The 12,619-nt window shown below is 35.8% G+C and overlaps 1 protein-coding gene across 2 annotated transcripts in view; it reads left to right on the top strand.

The window, feature by feature from the left end:
- The window catches only part of MASTL (microtubule associated serine/threonine kinase like), a 29,645-nt gene extending 17,026 nt beyond the window's left edge, over window positions 1-12,619 (top strand). Inside the window, exons 8-12 of one of the 2 annotated variants that reach the window (XM_039877622.1) lie at window positions 83-1,219; window positions 2,216-2,354; window positions 8,265-8,378; window positions 8,466-8,567; window positions 11,221-12,619. In XM_039877622.1, coding sequence (XP_039733556.1) covers window positions 83-1,219; window positions 2,216-2,354; window positions 8,265-8,378; window positions 8,466-8,567; window positions 11,221-11,378 — 1,650 coding nt within the window. In that variant the 3' untranslated portion in view covers window positions 11,379-12,619. Of the gene's footprint in view, window positions 1-82; window positions 1,220-2,212; window positions 2,355-8,264; window positions 8,379-8,465; window positions 8,568-11,220 lie in introns of both variants that reach the window. The other variant, XM_039877619.1, reaches the window with a different exon arrangement.

Raw genomic sequence — 12,619 nt, 5'->3', positions numbered from 1 at the left:
TTCCACCTAAGTGGACAGAGGTTTAAAAGATTAAAGAATCTCAGCTTCATACAATTAATAAAAGGTTCTTCCTTCTCCTTAGGAAAGTGACGATGCATTGGGCTCTCCTACGAAAAGTTGGAATACAACTGAAAAGCCTTTTTGTACAAAATCTACAAATGCCATCGAGACCAACAGTTTCAGTAAAAAGGATCTTGAATTAACTCTTTCTCCCATTCAGAACAGCAGTGCCATTCCTGCCACTGGAAGCTCTTGTGTAAACCTTGCTAAAAAATGCTGTTCTGGAGAAGTTTCTTGGAAAGCAAACAAACTGGATATAAATAATATTAACATGGCCACTGACACAAAACAGTCTGGTTTTCATCAGGCAAATCAGTGGGCTTTGAATTCTGGTGGTATGATTCAAGAGCACCTTGGGAAAAGAAGTGTTAAGAGAAATTTTGAGTTAGTTGACTCCAGTCCTTGTCAGGAAATTATACAGAATAAAAAATGTTGTATAGAATATAAGCAGAGTAATGAAATGAGAGATCGTTATGCAAATCAAAGTACAGGCTTAACGACTGAAGTCCAGGACCTTAAGCTCTCCGTGTACAGAAGTCAGCAAAATGACTATGCCAATAAGGAGAACAGGGTTGATTCTTTTATCGATAAACAACAAACACCAGAAAAATCGCCTATCCCGATGATAGCAAAAAACCTTATGTGTGAGCTGGAAGAAGATTCTGACAAGAATAATAAGGACAACTTAAGTTCTAGTTTCCTGTGTTCCGATGATGACAGAGCTTGTAAAAGTATTCATATGGACTCTGATTCATCTTTTCCTGGAATTTCTATAATGGAAAGTTCATTGGAAAAGCAGTCCTTAGATCCAGATAAAAGCATCAAAGAATCTTCTTTTGAAGAATCAAATATTGAAGACCTTACTGTATCGCCCAGCTGCCAAGAAAATACTTTGCCGAAAGACGATGAGAATACTGCTGTCCAAGACAGTAACCAAATGTTAGCTCCTTCTTCAGAGGTGTCGAAAACATTAACCTTCTCTAAAAGAAATGCTGTAGCTTTTCGAAGTTTTAACAGTCATATTAATGTATCCAATAACTCAGAACCATCCAAAATGAGTATTACTTTAGATGCAATGGATGTTTCATGTGCTTATAGTGATTCGTATCCCATGGCGGTAACCCCTACTCAAAAAGGAAGATACTGTATGCCATGTCAGGTACGTTATAACTTTCTAACACCTTGTTCTTTGGATTTTAGAAAAATAACTATGGAAGCTCGGCTCTTGCCTCTCTAACTAGACTATAAGATATTAAGCATACAGTTTTGTTTTACTTGTCAGGAATCTATGGACTGTTGGAAGTTTTAATGCAGAAAGGTAAAGCTGGTAGTAATGTTTATTATTCTTAACTACAATGCCTCCTTCATTTGTACGTTCTATATACTTTCACATATTTATAATTATATATTTTCACTTGATCAAAGAAACTGTGAGTTATAAAATTAAAGTCCACTCACCGTCTTCTAAGAATATATTTAGATGATCTCTTTCTTTATAGAAAAAATGTATATTTCAAATCTTTTTTTTTTCTAACATTTTATCTTTTTTTTCTTTCCTTTGGAGAGACATCATAATATAAAAAAAAAAAATGTAAACCCCGAATTTAGAGTTATAAGAATTGGGTGTTCTATTCAGAATTCATAGAGGGACTTAGAGGTCCCTTACCCATAGCACCTCTGTTTCCTATCTGTCTGTAGAATATAATGATATCTGCCCTGCTGGTCTCAGAGTCCTTATGAAACAACAAAGTATCTTAAAAACTTAAATGCCAATTAGCACAAGAGGTTATTTACAATTCTACCTTATGTATTAGCCTAATAATTCAATCATTTGTTAGCTACAGCCTCCCTCAGTGCATGTTCTTAAGCTTGTATTAATCCATGCGATCAAGAAATTTTTCTTATGGATTTTTCCATTCTTTCTTATATATCTAAATATTGTTGAAATAATTGATGTTACCCAAGATATTGCATTTTCATTAGATATCAGTACTTTTCATAAGTATAATCTGTTATGAGTCCATTTTCAAAACTGATCGAGGATTTGAGTGTGTCTTTTGTACCCAGTAGCCTAGCTTTTTTGTTTTAGCATTCCTGTTCACTGCAAAAGGAATTAAGATATTCATTGTCTCTTAAACTCTTTTTAAACTAGCAGACCCCAAATCAGGCCAGATCAGGGACTCCATATCGAACTCCAAAGAGTGTGAGAAGAGGCGTGGCCCCAGTGGATGGCGGGCGAATACTGGGAACCCCTGACTACCTCGCACCTGAGCTGTTATTAGGCAGGGCCCACGGTAAGGCATGTGTGTCTTGAGTTTTTGAAGTATTATCTATCACTGCATTTTCCTTCGAGGTAAAATTGTTTTAAATTTCTTTGTTACTTGGATTACCTAAAGTAAAACAAAATGAACTCATGCAATACTTTTTCCTCATATGTGGCATTTATTATAGGAAAAGAAGACATGCAGCCATTGGTTCTTTGCTTCTGGTGCAGTCTCAGTGATCTACACAAACCCCACCTTCCACTCCCTGGTTAACTTTGCTCGAAATGTCTTCCCAGGTCTGTTAGAGTTTTGGCTCAGAAATACAAAGTCGGGCCTAACCTTCCATTCAGTCTGCAGAAGCCTGTTCTTGTTTAGAGCTTACCCTCACTTATACCCTCACCAGAAGGGGTAAGACAGAAATGAACTATCTTTCCAAATGCAACATAAAAATAAAAGGATGACATTTTCACTCATCTTTTTTTCCCTTTTGCTCTCGGAAAAGTTTTCCCTTCCTACATTCCGAAATGAACTATATTCGTTTCCTGGGGCTGCTGTAACAGAGTACCACAAACTAGGTGATTCAAAACAGAAATTTATGGCCTGACAGTTCTGAAGTCTAGAAGTCTAAAGTCAAGGTGTTGACAGGACCACGCTCCCTCTGAAACCTGCTTCTTAACTTCTGGTGGCTTGCTGGCAATCTTTGGCATTCCTTGATGCGTCAGTCTAATCTTCCCGCATCATATGGTGTTTCCTCTGTGTCTCTATGGCCACATGGCTGTGTTCTTATAAGGATTCACCAGTCATATTGGATCGGGGCCACCCTACTCCAATGTGACCTCATCTTAATCTAATTACATCTGCAAGGATATTTCCAAATGTCACACATAGAGGACCTCAGGGTTAGGACTTCAACCTAGCTTTTCGCAGAGTGACATGATTCAACCCATCACATGAATCCCTTCTTCTACATCTTGCTGTTTATACCCTTTTCTTTGAGCTCCTTTGGTGATCATCTGGCTCGTTTTCCCTGCCTCACCTCCAACACCTTCTGTTTTTATTTCTTTGCTGGCTTTTTTCTTTAGTCAGAAAATAATTTTCCACCCTTATCTTCCCCCCACCACCTAGCTTCTCAAAGGTTGCCTCTTTTCTTTACCTGATTATTTTTGTTTTGGCAGTCTTATTGTTATCCCTGCTATTTAACTGAAACTTTCATTAACAATCAGCAGTCAAATCTACCAGCCTCTTCTCAGTCTCATTCCTCTTCCCTCTATTTCTACTCCCCATTTCTGTCCTTAACCTCTTGTAAATGTGGAAGTTCTTCAGGTTCTTTACCCTTTTTCCCTGAACGTGCTCCCTGTAAATGTCATCAGTCCCATAGCTTCTGTTGGCCCCTCTGTGTTGATGTTTCCCAAATATCTGTCTCTAATCCTGACTCTCTCACTGGACAGCAGATGCAGGGCCAAAGTATCTATTCAGTATTCTACTGGTCTTTCAAATGCTACCTGTGAAAACTGGACTTGTTATCTAGCTTGCTCTTCTTATGTTCCCTATCTCAGTTTCTTTTTTACCATCTTTGTGATGACACAGACATTGTCCCTACAGTTAGGCGTTTAAATCTGGTTAAATATATCTCTGCATTATTTCTCCTCACCTTTGCCACTATCTTTCCCTCATCTTTCCCTTTCATTAGTTCAATAACTTTCTTTCTGGTCTCCTCAACTTCATTCTATTGTCTATAATCATTACTACCAGATTTTCCTCTTGAAATATAACATGGCCAGTGCAACTTCCTTCCTTGAAAGGTGGCTCCTTAAAATCCAGATTATTGATCATGGCATTTGAGGCTCCAAGCTCTCATAGTAGCCACATATCTCAGAATATCTCTTTATAGTCCTTATGTTCTTATTCTACTTCATAGACACATTTTTTTTTTCAAGTTTTCCTTATTTTGCCTTAGTTTGGAAAAGCCAGTCCCCAGTCATCTTCCTGTCAAGTTTCTCCTCATTGGTTCAAATGTCACCCCTTTCATAATGCACCCCTTGATTAGTTATGGAGAATTACTTATTCAGTACTATCTCACTTAATTAGAAACTGTTTACAACTTATGTCATCCTGTCTGTATAATAATTAGTTATTATATGTTTCCAGTACAAAAGCTTAAGAAACTAGCGTCAGAGGTTTCCTTCTTGATGGCACTCCAGGAGAATTCCTGGCAGCCCCAGGAACCCTGGTGAATAAGCTCCACAGTGTTGAAAGTGGACACACTGAATACTCCCCTTTATTAGCCAAAAGAACTAAGCTCCTCTGGGCACTTGACCAATTTTTGTACAGTCCCCTTTTGCTAAGTCGCAGATTTGCTAGCCCATTTCTTATATTACAGTTTATATTTTCTCTAACGTAGGATACAATATGAAAGTAAGCGTCAAATAGAAAGATTTACTTTATAAGATCTTGCCACTATTCCAGTGGGACATCTAGTGACCTCAGCTATCTAGTGATATATTTTTAATTTTCTTCTATAAAAATATTTTGATATGTTGTTTTTAAAACAATAATACAAACAATTTATTTTTTTAAAAAAAGGATTTTATGAATTTGACCTCAAAAGCAAGGCAAGTAAAAGCTAAAATAAATGAATGTGACTACATCAAACTAAAAAGCTTCTCAGCAAAAGAAATCATCCACAAGGTAAAGAGATAACCATCTAAATGAGAAAATATATTTGCAAGCAACACCTCCGATAAGGGCCTAATATCCAAAATATACAAAGAACTCATACGACTCAATAGCAACAAAAAAGCAAATGATCCAATCAAAAATGGGAAGTGGACCTGAACAGACACTTCTCCCAAGAAGACATACAAATGGCCAACAAATAATGAAAAGATGCTCAACATCGTTAGCTATTAGGGAAATGCAAATCGAAACCACAATGAGATATCATCTCACACCTGTTAGAATAGCTATAATCAACAGGACAAGTAATAACAAATGCTGAAGAGGATGTGTAGAAAAAGGAACCCTCATACACTGCTGGTGGGACTGCAAATTGGTACAGCCACTATGGAAAACAGTATGGAGGCTCCTCAAAAAACTGAAAATTGATCTACCACATGATCCAGCAACCCTTCTACTGAGCATTTACCCCAAAGACTTGAAAACCTATATCCAAAAAGATATTTGCACATCAATGTTCATAGCAGCATTATTCACAGTGGCCAGGACATGGAAGCAACCGAAGTGTCCTACGATAGGTGATTGGCTAAAGAAGCTGTAGTACATATATACAGTGGAATATTACTCAACCATAAGATGAGATGAAATACTGCCATTTGTGACAACATGGATAGAACTCGAGATAAGCATGCTAAGCGAAATAAGCCAGACAGAAAAAGTTGAAAATCACATGATATCACTTATATGTGAGATATAATCCTAAAAGCAACAAATGAGCAGAACAATCAAACAGACTCATGGACATGGACTATAAACTAGTGGTTACCAGAGGACTGTAGACTAGTGGTTACTACTGGGGTGGGAGAGGAGGGAGAAGGTAGACGGGGTAAAGGGAGTCAAATATAGGAGGTTTAGGGGAGGGCAAAGTGGGTAAAGGGGATCAAATATATGGTAGCTGAAGGAAACTGGACTTTGGGTGGTAAACAATAGAAAATACAGATGGCAAATTATAATGTACACTTGAAAATTATATAATTGTATTAACCAATGTTACCCCAATGAACTTAATTTTTTTAAAAATCCCCATTCTCTATTCCCCCAGATCCCAGGCCCCAGGGGCAGTCACTTCAACTTCTTTCGTTTCTTGTATGTAGCCCTGTATTTCCCAGCATCATGCTGACACAGCTAGGACTCTTCCATTTCCTCTGCTCTTACCCAACTCAGCTGAGTGGACTTAGAACTCTGGCTTGAGTTTCCCTTAGCTTCCTATGCATAATTTTGTTTCAGCACATTGTGTTAAAATTATCTATATTGTCTCTCCCAGAATAGGCTGTTTTCTCCTTGAGAAAAGCTCTTTATTCATTTTTATATTCCTTATATCTGGTACAATATCTGGTATCTAGTTAAACGAATGATGTGAGAATGAACTTGTAATTTTAATACAGTGTACCTAACTATTGTTTTCTTACATGCAGGATATCTGACTTTGGGTGAGTGAGCTTCTCTACAAAGTAATATGGCAAAGCACATTAAACTGAACAGTCAAAGTATAACTAGATCGCATTGCATAAAAAATTTTTTTCTCCTTTCAGTTCATTTACGAAATACAAAAATGAACTGTCTTCTGTCTTCTGAGCAGGAAGACATCCAGAGAGGTTGGTCTTCTCTGTGAAAACAAATGTAAGCATGAGGCATTTTTTATGACTTTTAAATGTAGCAGAGTGAAGATACACAGCTTTTTTATTGCAACCGAGGAAATAGGCCTGAGAAGAATATTAAAATTAGCAGCTACAAAAGGGCTTGAATTTTCTAACCCATTTAATTCCATTATTATTAGGAAATAGAAAGGTATAAACAGTATCAATATACAAATTACAAAGTGAGTTTTGGATTAGAGAGCCAGTAATGCAAAACAAGTTTGTTCTGTTTCTCTGACTAATGATATAATTGCTACAATTTATCACAATATGTGATCTTATTAGACTTTGACTTGCTTTTATGGGTATGTTATGACATATCTATGGAGGAATCATATATATGTTTTTGACATGAGTACATTTTGGCTAAGCCGGGAAAAGGGTCATTATTTTTAACCTACATAAATAAAATGTATGTGTTTTTCTGATTTCCCCCTACGTTTCTGTTGTTTGGTTATATTATCTAACCCATTGGAATAATTCTTTCTCAATGCTGCTTAAAAGGTCTACTAACTGAGGTGGTTTGTTTTTTTTATAGTGATTACTACAGAAATAGAAGCCTGTGGACTATTTGCATCTTGTGTTCTTGGGGAAAATGGGATTATGGGGCTTGCAGGTTAAAAGGCACTCTATATGCATGGGTTTATTTTTCCTAATAGCGGATTCCACAGTGCTTTCCGACTTGTTTTAAAATGGAATGGTGGCAGTTGCTTAATCACAATAATGAATTTTGTGAAATTGAATTTAAAGAGTAATTTCCAGGCAAATTTAGCACTAGATTAGAATCCCTATTCTAAATTTGTATTGATGGTAACTATTTTTGGACTGAAGTTAACTTTTACTTAGTAAACACTTTATTCATAGTCAGAACTAAACAAAACTGTAAATGAGATTATAAGGTCATGTTTAACCCTTTAAAACATCTTTGTATATAAATGATGCTTTCAATGAAGATACTATTTAGAAATCAGTTTTAATTATTTATTAAGACTTACCTCCTCAAGCCATAGTTTGAGTGAATATTCTTTGTCAATTTATTGCTCCATGATCTTAAAAGGAATAAAGCTATATTAAAACACTCTGTAAGACTTTCCTTAATTACCAGGCTATCCTCCAATCAGTGTAAATGTTGCTATCTCATCTCATACCTTTGTGAAACAACTGGGATATGGAGTCATCTAAACGTTATTGTTTCTCAATTTGAAATTGAGACGTACTCTAACTATTTTAGAGAATAATCTTTCGATTAAATGCATTCCCCGGCTTTTTTTAGGATTTAAAACAAATAAGTATCCAGTATATCAGAGGTTATTAATAAATGACCAAAGATAGCTTTAACTTTTTTTTAGCTAGCTATGTTAATTGCTAATTTAAACTTCTTGAAAAATAGAGAAGGAAAGTAATTGCCATATTGTCTAAATGAAGGTAATCTGGCTTTTTGCACTTTATGAAGCCAGAAGGAAGTCTTAAGGAATGAGCGCGCCCAAATATACATGTTTTAATGTTTTAGCTGGTCAAACATTTGTAGAAATTGCTTGCAAGTTCAGCTACTTCTCTTAAATTCCAGGTCCTGCAGTAGACTGGTGGGCACTTGGAGTTTGCTTGTTTGAGTTTCTAACCGGAATTCCCCCTTTTAATGATGAAACACCACAACAAGTATTCCAGAATATTCTCAAAAGAGGTGATTCTTTTTCTCCTTTTAAGATAAGTTCATTTATCTCTATGTATCATTTTGAGAAATGATCAGTAAGTTTATTTATATTTATAGATATCCCTTGGCCTGAAGGTGAAGAAAAGTTATCTGACAATGCTCAAAGTGCAGTGGAAATACTTTTAACCATTGATGATACAAAGAGAGCTGGAATGAAAGGTAACATTTTGTATTAATAAGTTCTTTTACCCTTGGTTAGTTTCAGGTGGTGAATGCTAATAATGAAATCAGGTTCTAGTACAATACTACAGATGACCTGACTGCTAAACTGGTTTAAAAAGAATTTGTTTATTTTTGCTATCCGAGTATCCATTGATATATTTGTCCTTATTCTACATTAAAATTGAATGTGGTCAGGTTGTGACACTCATTGAATTTTATTAATCTCAAGCGAGTACCCGAAACAGGCTTGTCAGTGTCTTTGGTTTATCAGAACCCGATAAAGTTCACCATAAACAAATATAGGAAATATTTTTCTATCAAAACTTCAATTCTGTAATTTCTTACTACTCATTTCTGATACCATTATTGATTGACAAATATATCAGGTGCCAGGTTGCCTCAAATAAGACAAATTTGGTGCATTGTGACCCATTCAACGGTTTTTCTACTGCAGGGGGGCATGTTAAACTTTAGTTTTGAAACTCTAGTAAATCTCAATTATTGGCTGCCTTGAAATCCTTTTTGTAACAAGGTATATAGAGAGACAAATCAGTATTATGTCTGAAAATGTATTTCCATGTGAAGAAGGGTACATTTACAAAAATGAGCTTTAGTAATCTATCATTTACATCAGCTTCTAGATGCTTCCTCTAACAAGATCAATAGTTTATTTATTTAACAAATCTATAGAGTGACTTCTAGGTGCCAGGCAGTATTGTTATGGTCACTGGAGGTACCCTACAGATGAACCAGACTAATAATACTCCAATACTAGTAGATTTACATTCTAGTGGTAAGACAGTAAACAAATAAAACCATAACATAATGCCATCTAGTTGTAAATACTATGAAGAGAGATAATGCCAGGATACAGAGATAATGATACAGAGAAAGATTATGAGAGGATAAAAATGATGGCAGATTTTTTTTCAGATGGAGTGGTCAGGAAGACTTATGTGAAGAGTAGAATTTGAGCAAGACCTATGTAAATTGAGGATGCAGACATTTGACAACTCAGCTCTAAAAATTACTTTAGAGCAAGTTTTCTCGGTTGGGGTGATTTTGCTCTCCAAAGGACATTTAGTATAGTCTGAAGACATTTTTGGTTGTCACAACTGTTTGGAACTTCTGTAGGAAGAGGCCACGGAATCTGTTCAATATCCTACAGTACCTAGGACTGTCCCCACAACAAAGAATTATCTGGTCCCAAACATCAGTTGTGCTGAAGCTGAGAGACCACTGTTTAGAAAATGGCTAGAATGTACTGTGTTTTGCTCGGAATAAGTGGAGACCGAAGAAAAGCTACCAGTGACCTCAGATTTTTGTTTAATGAACAGTCTACATAGTGAAGCAAACAGAAGGTGTATTTCGCAGTTCAAAAACAGTTGTTTCAACAACTGTTGTTTAGTTACTCTTCACTTAGATTAGGATTCCTTTGTGAAATCAGTTTAAATAAATAGCTATGATGAGAGGGTCATGAAGCACCCCATCGCATCCAGATACCACAATTTAAGAGTTACTATGACAAGTAACTCAAAAGTAACCCATGCTCAGATATTTATTTTGAACAATTAAAAGACAAATAAATTCTCTAAATGAAAATTGTTTTTGCTAGTTTATGCCTCTTTCTAACAGTCTTACAGTTTAGGAAAAAAGGCAGTGTATAGATCTATGGACTTCCCAACCACCCTCCCCCAATACAGACACAATTCTTTCCCGTCTGTGTAGTGTTCTCCCAGTATTTTCCTTAAATTTGATTACTGCTTTTAAAAAAAACTGTTTACTGCCTTAATTGTCACTTCATTTTTTTTTTGTTAACATCTTTATTGTTGCCTTACAAAATCAAGGGTTGAGGAGAGGGGAGGTTATGTCTAGCAACTGAATCATCAAAGTATGATCAAAAAAGCAAATTTCCATTTTAGTAGGTAGAGGGAAATAGGAAAGATGAGATTTTGTAAATGGAAGCAATAAAGATTGCGGATATGACCATATTGCTAGATAGTTTGTGTGTTGTGAAAATGCAAGTCAGTGAAATCAAGGTAGTCAAAGAACCATGAAGAGAATGTGTCAGAAGTGTCATCATTGGATATGTTGAAGTCACAGTGAAGGATAAGGATGGAGCATAGGGAAGACAGCAAGAAAGAGGAGGATGAGCTTCTTACTGGAGTTATCTAGTAATAGATAGATGGTGCTATCAATAGATGGTGCTAAGGACTGCAGAGATATAAACAGGTGGCAAGGACTTAGAATGAGAAATGGGGCATTAATCACAGAAGATGAGTGGTATGTAAGCTGCATGGGAGAGTAGGAAGTAGTCCAAGCTCTCTCCTCTCATCAAGTGAGGGATTATCTGAGAAGATAAACAGGCAGTGAAAAAGATAGGCTTCTGTTAAGGCAGATCATTCACTCACTCATTTGACAAATACAGACCAGGCGCCAGTCATATGCCAAGTGATATACAAAATGACACAGTGTGTGCCGTTGTGAAGTTATGTGGTTGAACAGAGAAACAGACATTAAACAAATGTCTATGAAAGTGGCATAATAAAGTAGGGCAAGATATATGTGAGACGTTTTCTTCACTCCTATAGAACAATACTTGCTTAGCTAATAGTGTCATTATATTTTTCTGTTTTATATTTTTCCAAAGAGCTGAAGCGTCATCCTCTCTTCAGTGATGTGGACTGGGACAATCAGCAGCATCAGACTATGCCTTTCATACCGCAGCCAGAGGGTGAAACAGATACGTCCTATTTTGAAGCTAGGAATAATGCTCAGCACCTGACCGTATCTGGATTTAGTCTATAGCACATAAAATTTCCCTTTAATCTAATCTTGTCTTGTAAAATGAGCTAGCATAGTTATATACTCCTTAATACTAGATCGATCTCAGGGTGGGGGGAAAAAATCATTATTTTACTTGAATCTATGAGCTTTTAATGTATGTTACAGCTTCTACAGAGGTAAAAGGCTATTAAGAATATAGTTGGTAACTTACCTTAATCTCAGAATTGTATATAAATCTTCAAAGATTTTTTCATCTTATTTATTTTGTTACTGCACTTTATGAAAATAAATGTATCAATAAAACTAGAATGGCACTACCACTTTAGAGAAAGACGAAGCCTTGAGCCTGATTTCTTTCTCATCTGTTTACTTTGGTCCACCATTCAGTTTGGTGTTAAAATAACGCAATTATACAATTTTATTTTAATGTAACTTTTCTTTGTATATTATTGCCTGCAAAAGCTTTAGTCTCAAGGGCAGTCATTTAAGGCTGCATTTGTTACTTCAAAATGCAGCTGGAAAATTCCTTCACTCAATAATGTAACTCCTTCGGGGAATGAGGAATAAACAAAAGCCCTAAAGTTTTAGCTTACTTTCCTATGAAAACAGTTTTGCTGCCTTGACTGCTTCTGATACTTTCTCTACAATACATGTTTGTTTAAAATAGTACTGGAAAGCTTAGGTGTGATATACTGTAGCAATTTTAACTGCTTCTTCAGTTTTAACAAAAAACGTGATGGTTTACATCTTAAAATAATTTGTTTTAAAATATATGCAGCATTACCAGAGACAGCCTGATCCTTTAAAATGTTTTACTTTTGTTTAATAGATATAATTGCAACATACTTCAAATATGTTATCTGCCAACATCATTCTTTTAAATACACACATATACACTGAGGTTCAGCTTCACAGGTCATATCTTAAGTTCATTGAGACTTTCAACATAATTACCCCCTAAAAAGCAAAGTTCAAATTTAAATGTACGGTATGTAACTTTTCTGCTAGTCTATTATATACTGTTGTTCCTTTTGCACATTGGTTTTAGTGTTTTTACTTTCCATTATTATCCCAATAAGAGCCCTGCTGATGTAGTTGAGAAAGATAATACAAGTGTAAAACTGTTAGAGTGAAAGATACACCGTTATAATCAGTGCTGTATAATTGAATCCATGGTTTAATAGTTTTACTGAGCTTTCGTAATAACTGCTTAGACTTAATGCTCCTATTAGTCACCTCTTCTAATAAAATATTCAAAATAA

This window comes from Pteropus medius, unplaced genomic scaffold (assembly GCF_902729225.1).
Source record: "Pteropus medius unplaced genomic scaffold, Ma_sr-lr_union100, whole genome shotgun sequence".
In the NCBI taxonomy this organism is placed as follows: domain Eukaryota; kingdom Metazoa; phylum Chordata; class Mammalia; order Chiroptera; family Pteropodidae; genus Pteropus; species Pteropus medius.
The sequence above is the reverse complement of the archived record's forward strand: the minus strand, read 5'-3'. Positions and strand labels throughout refer to the sequence as shown.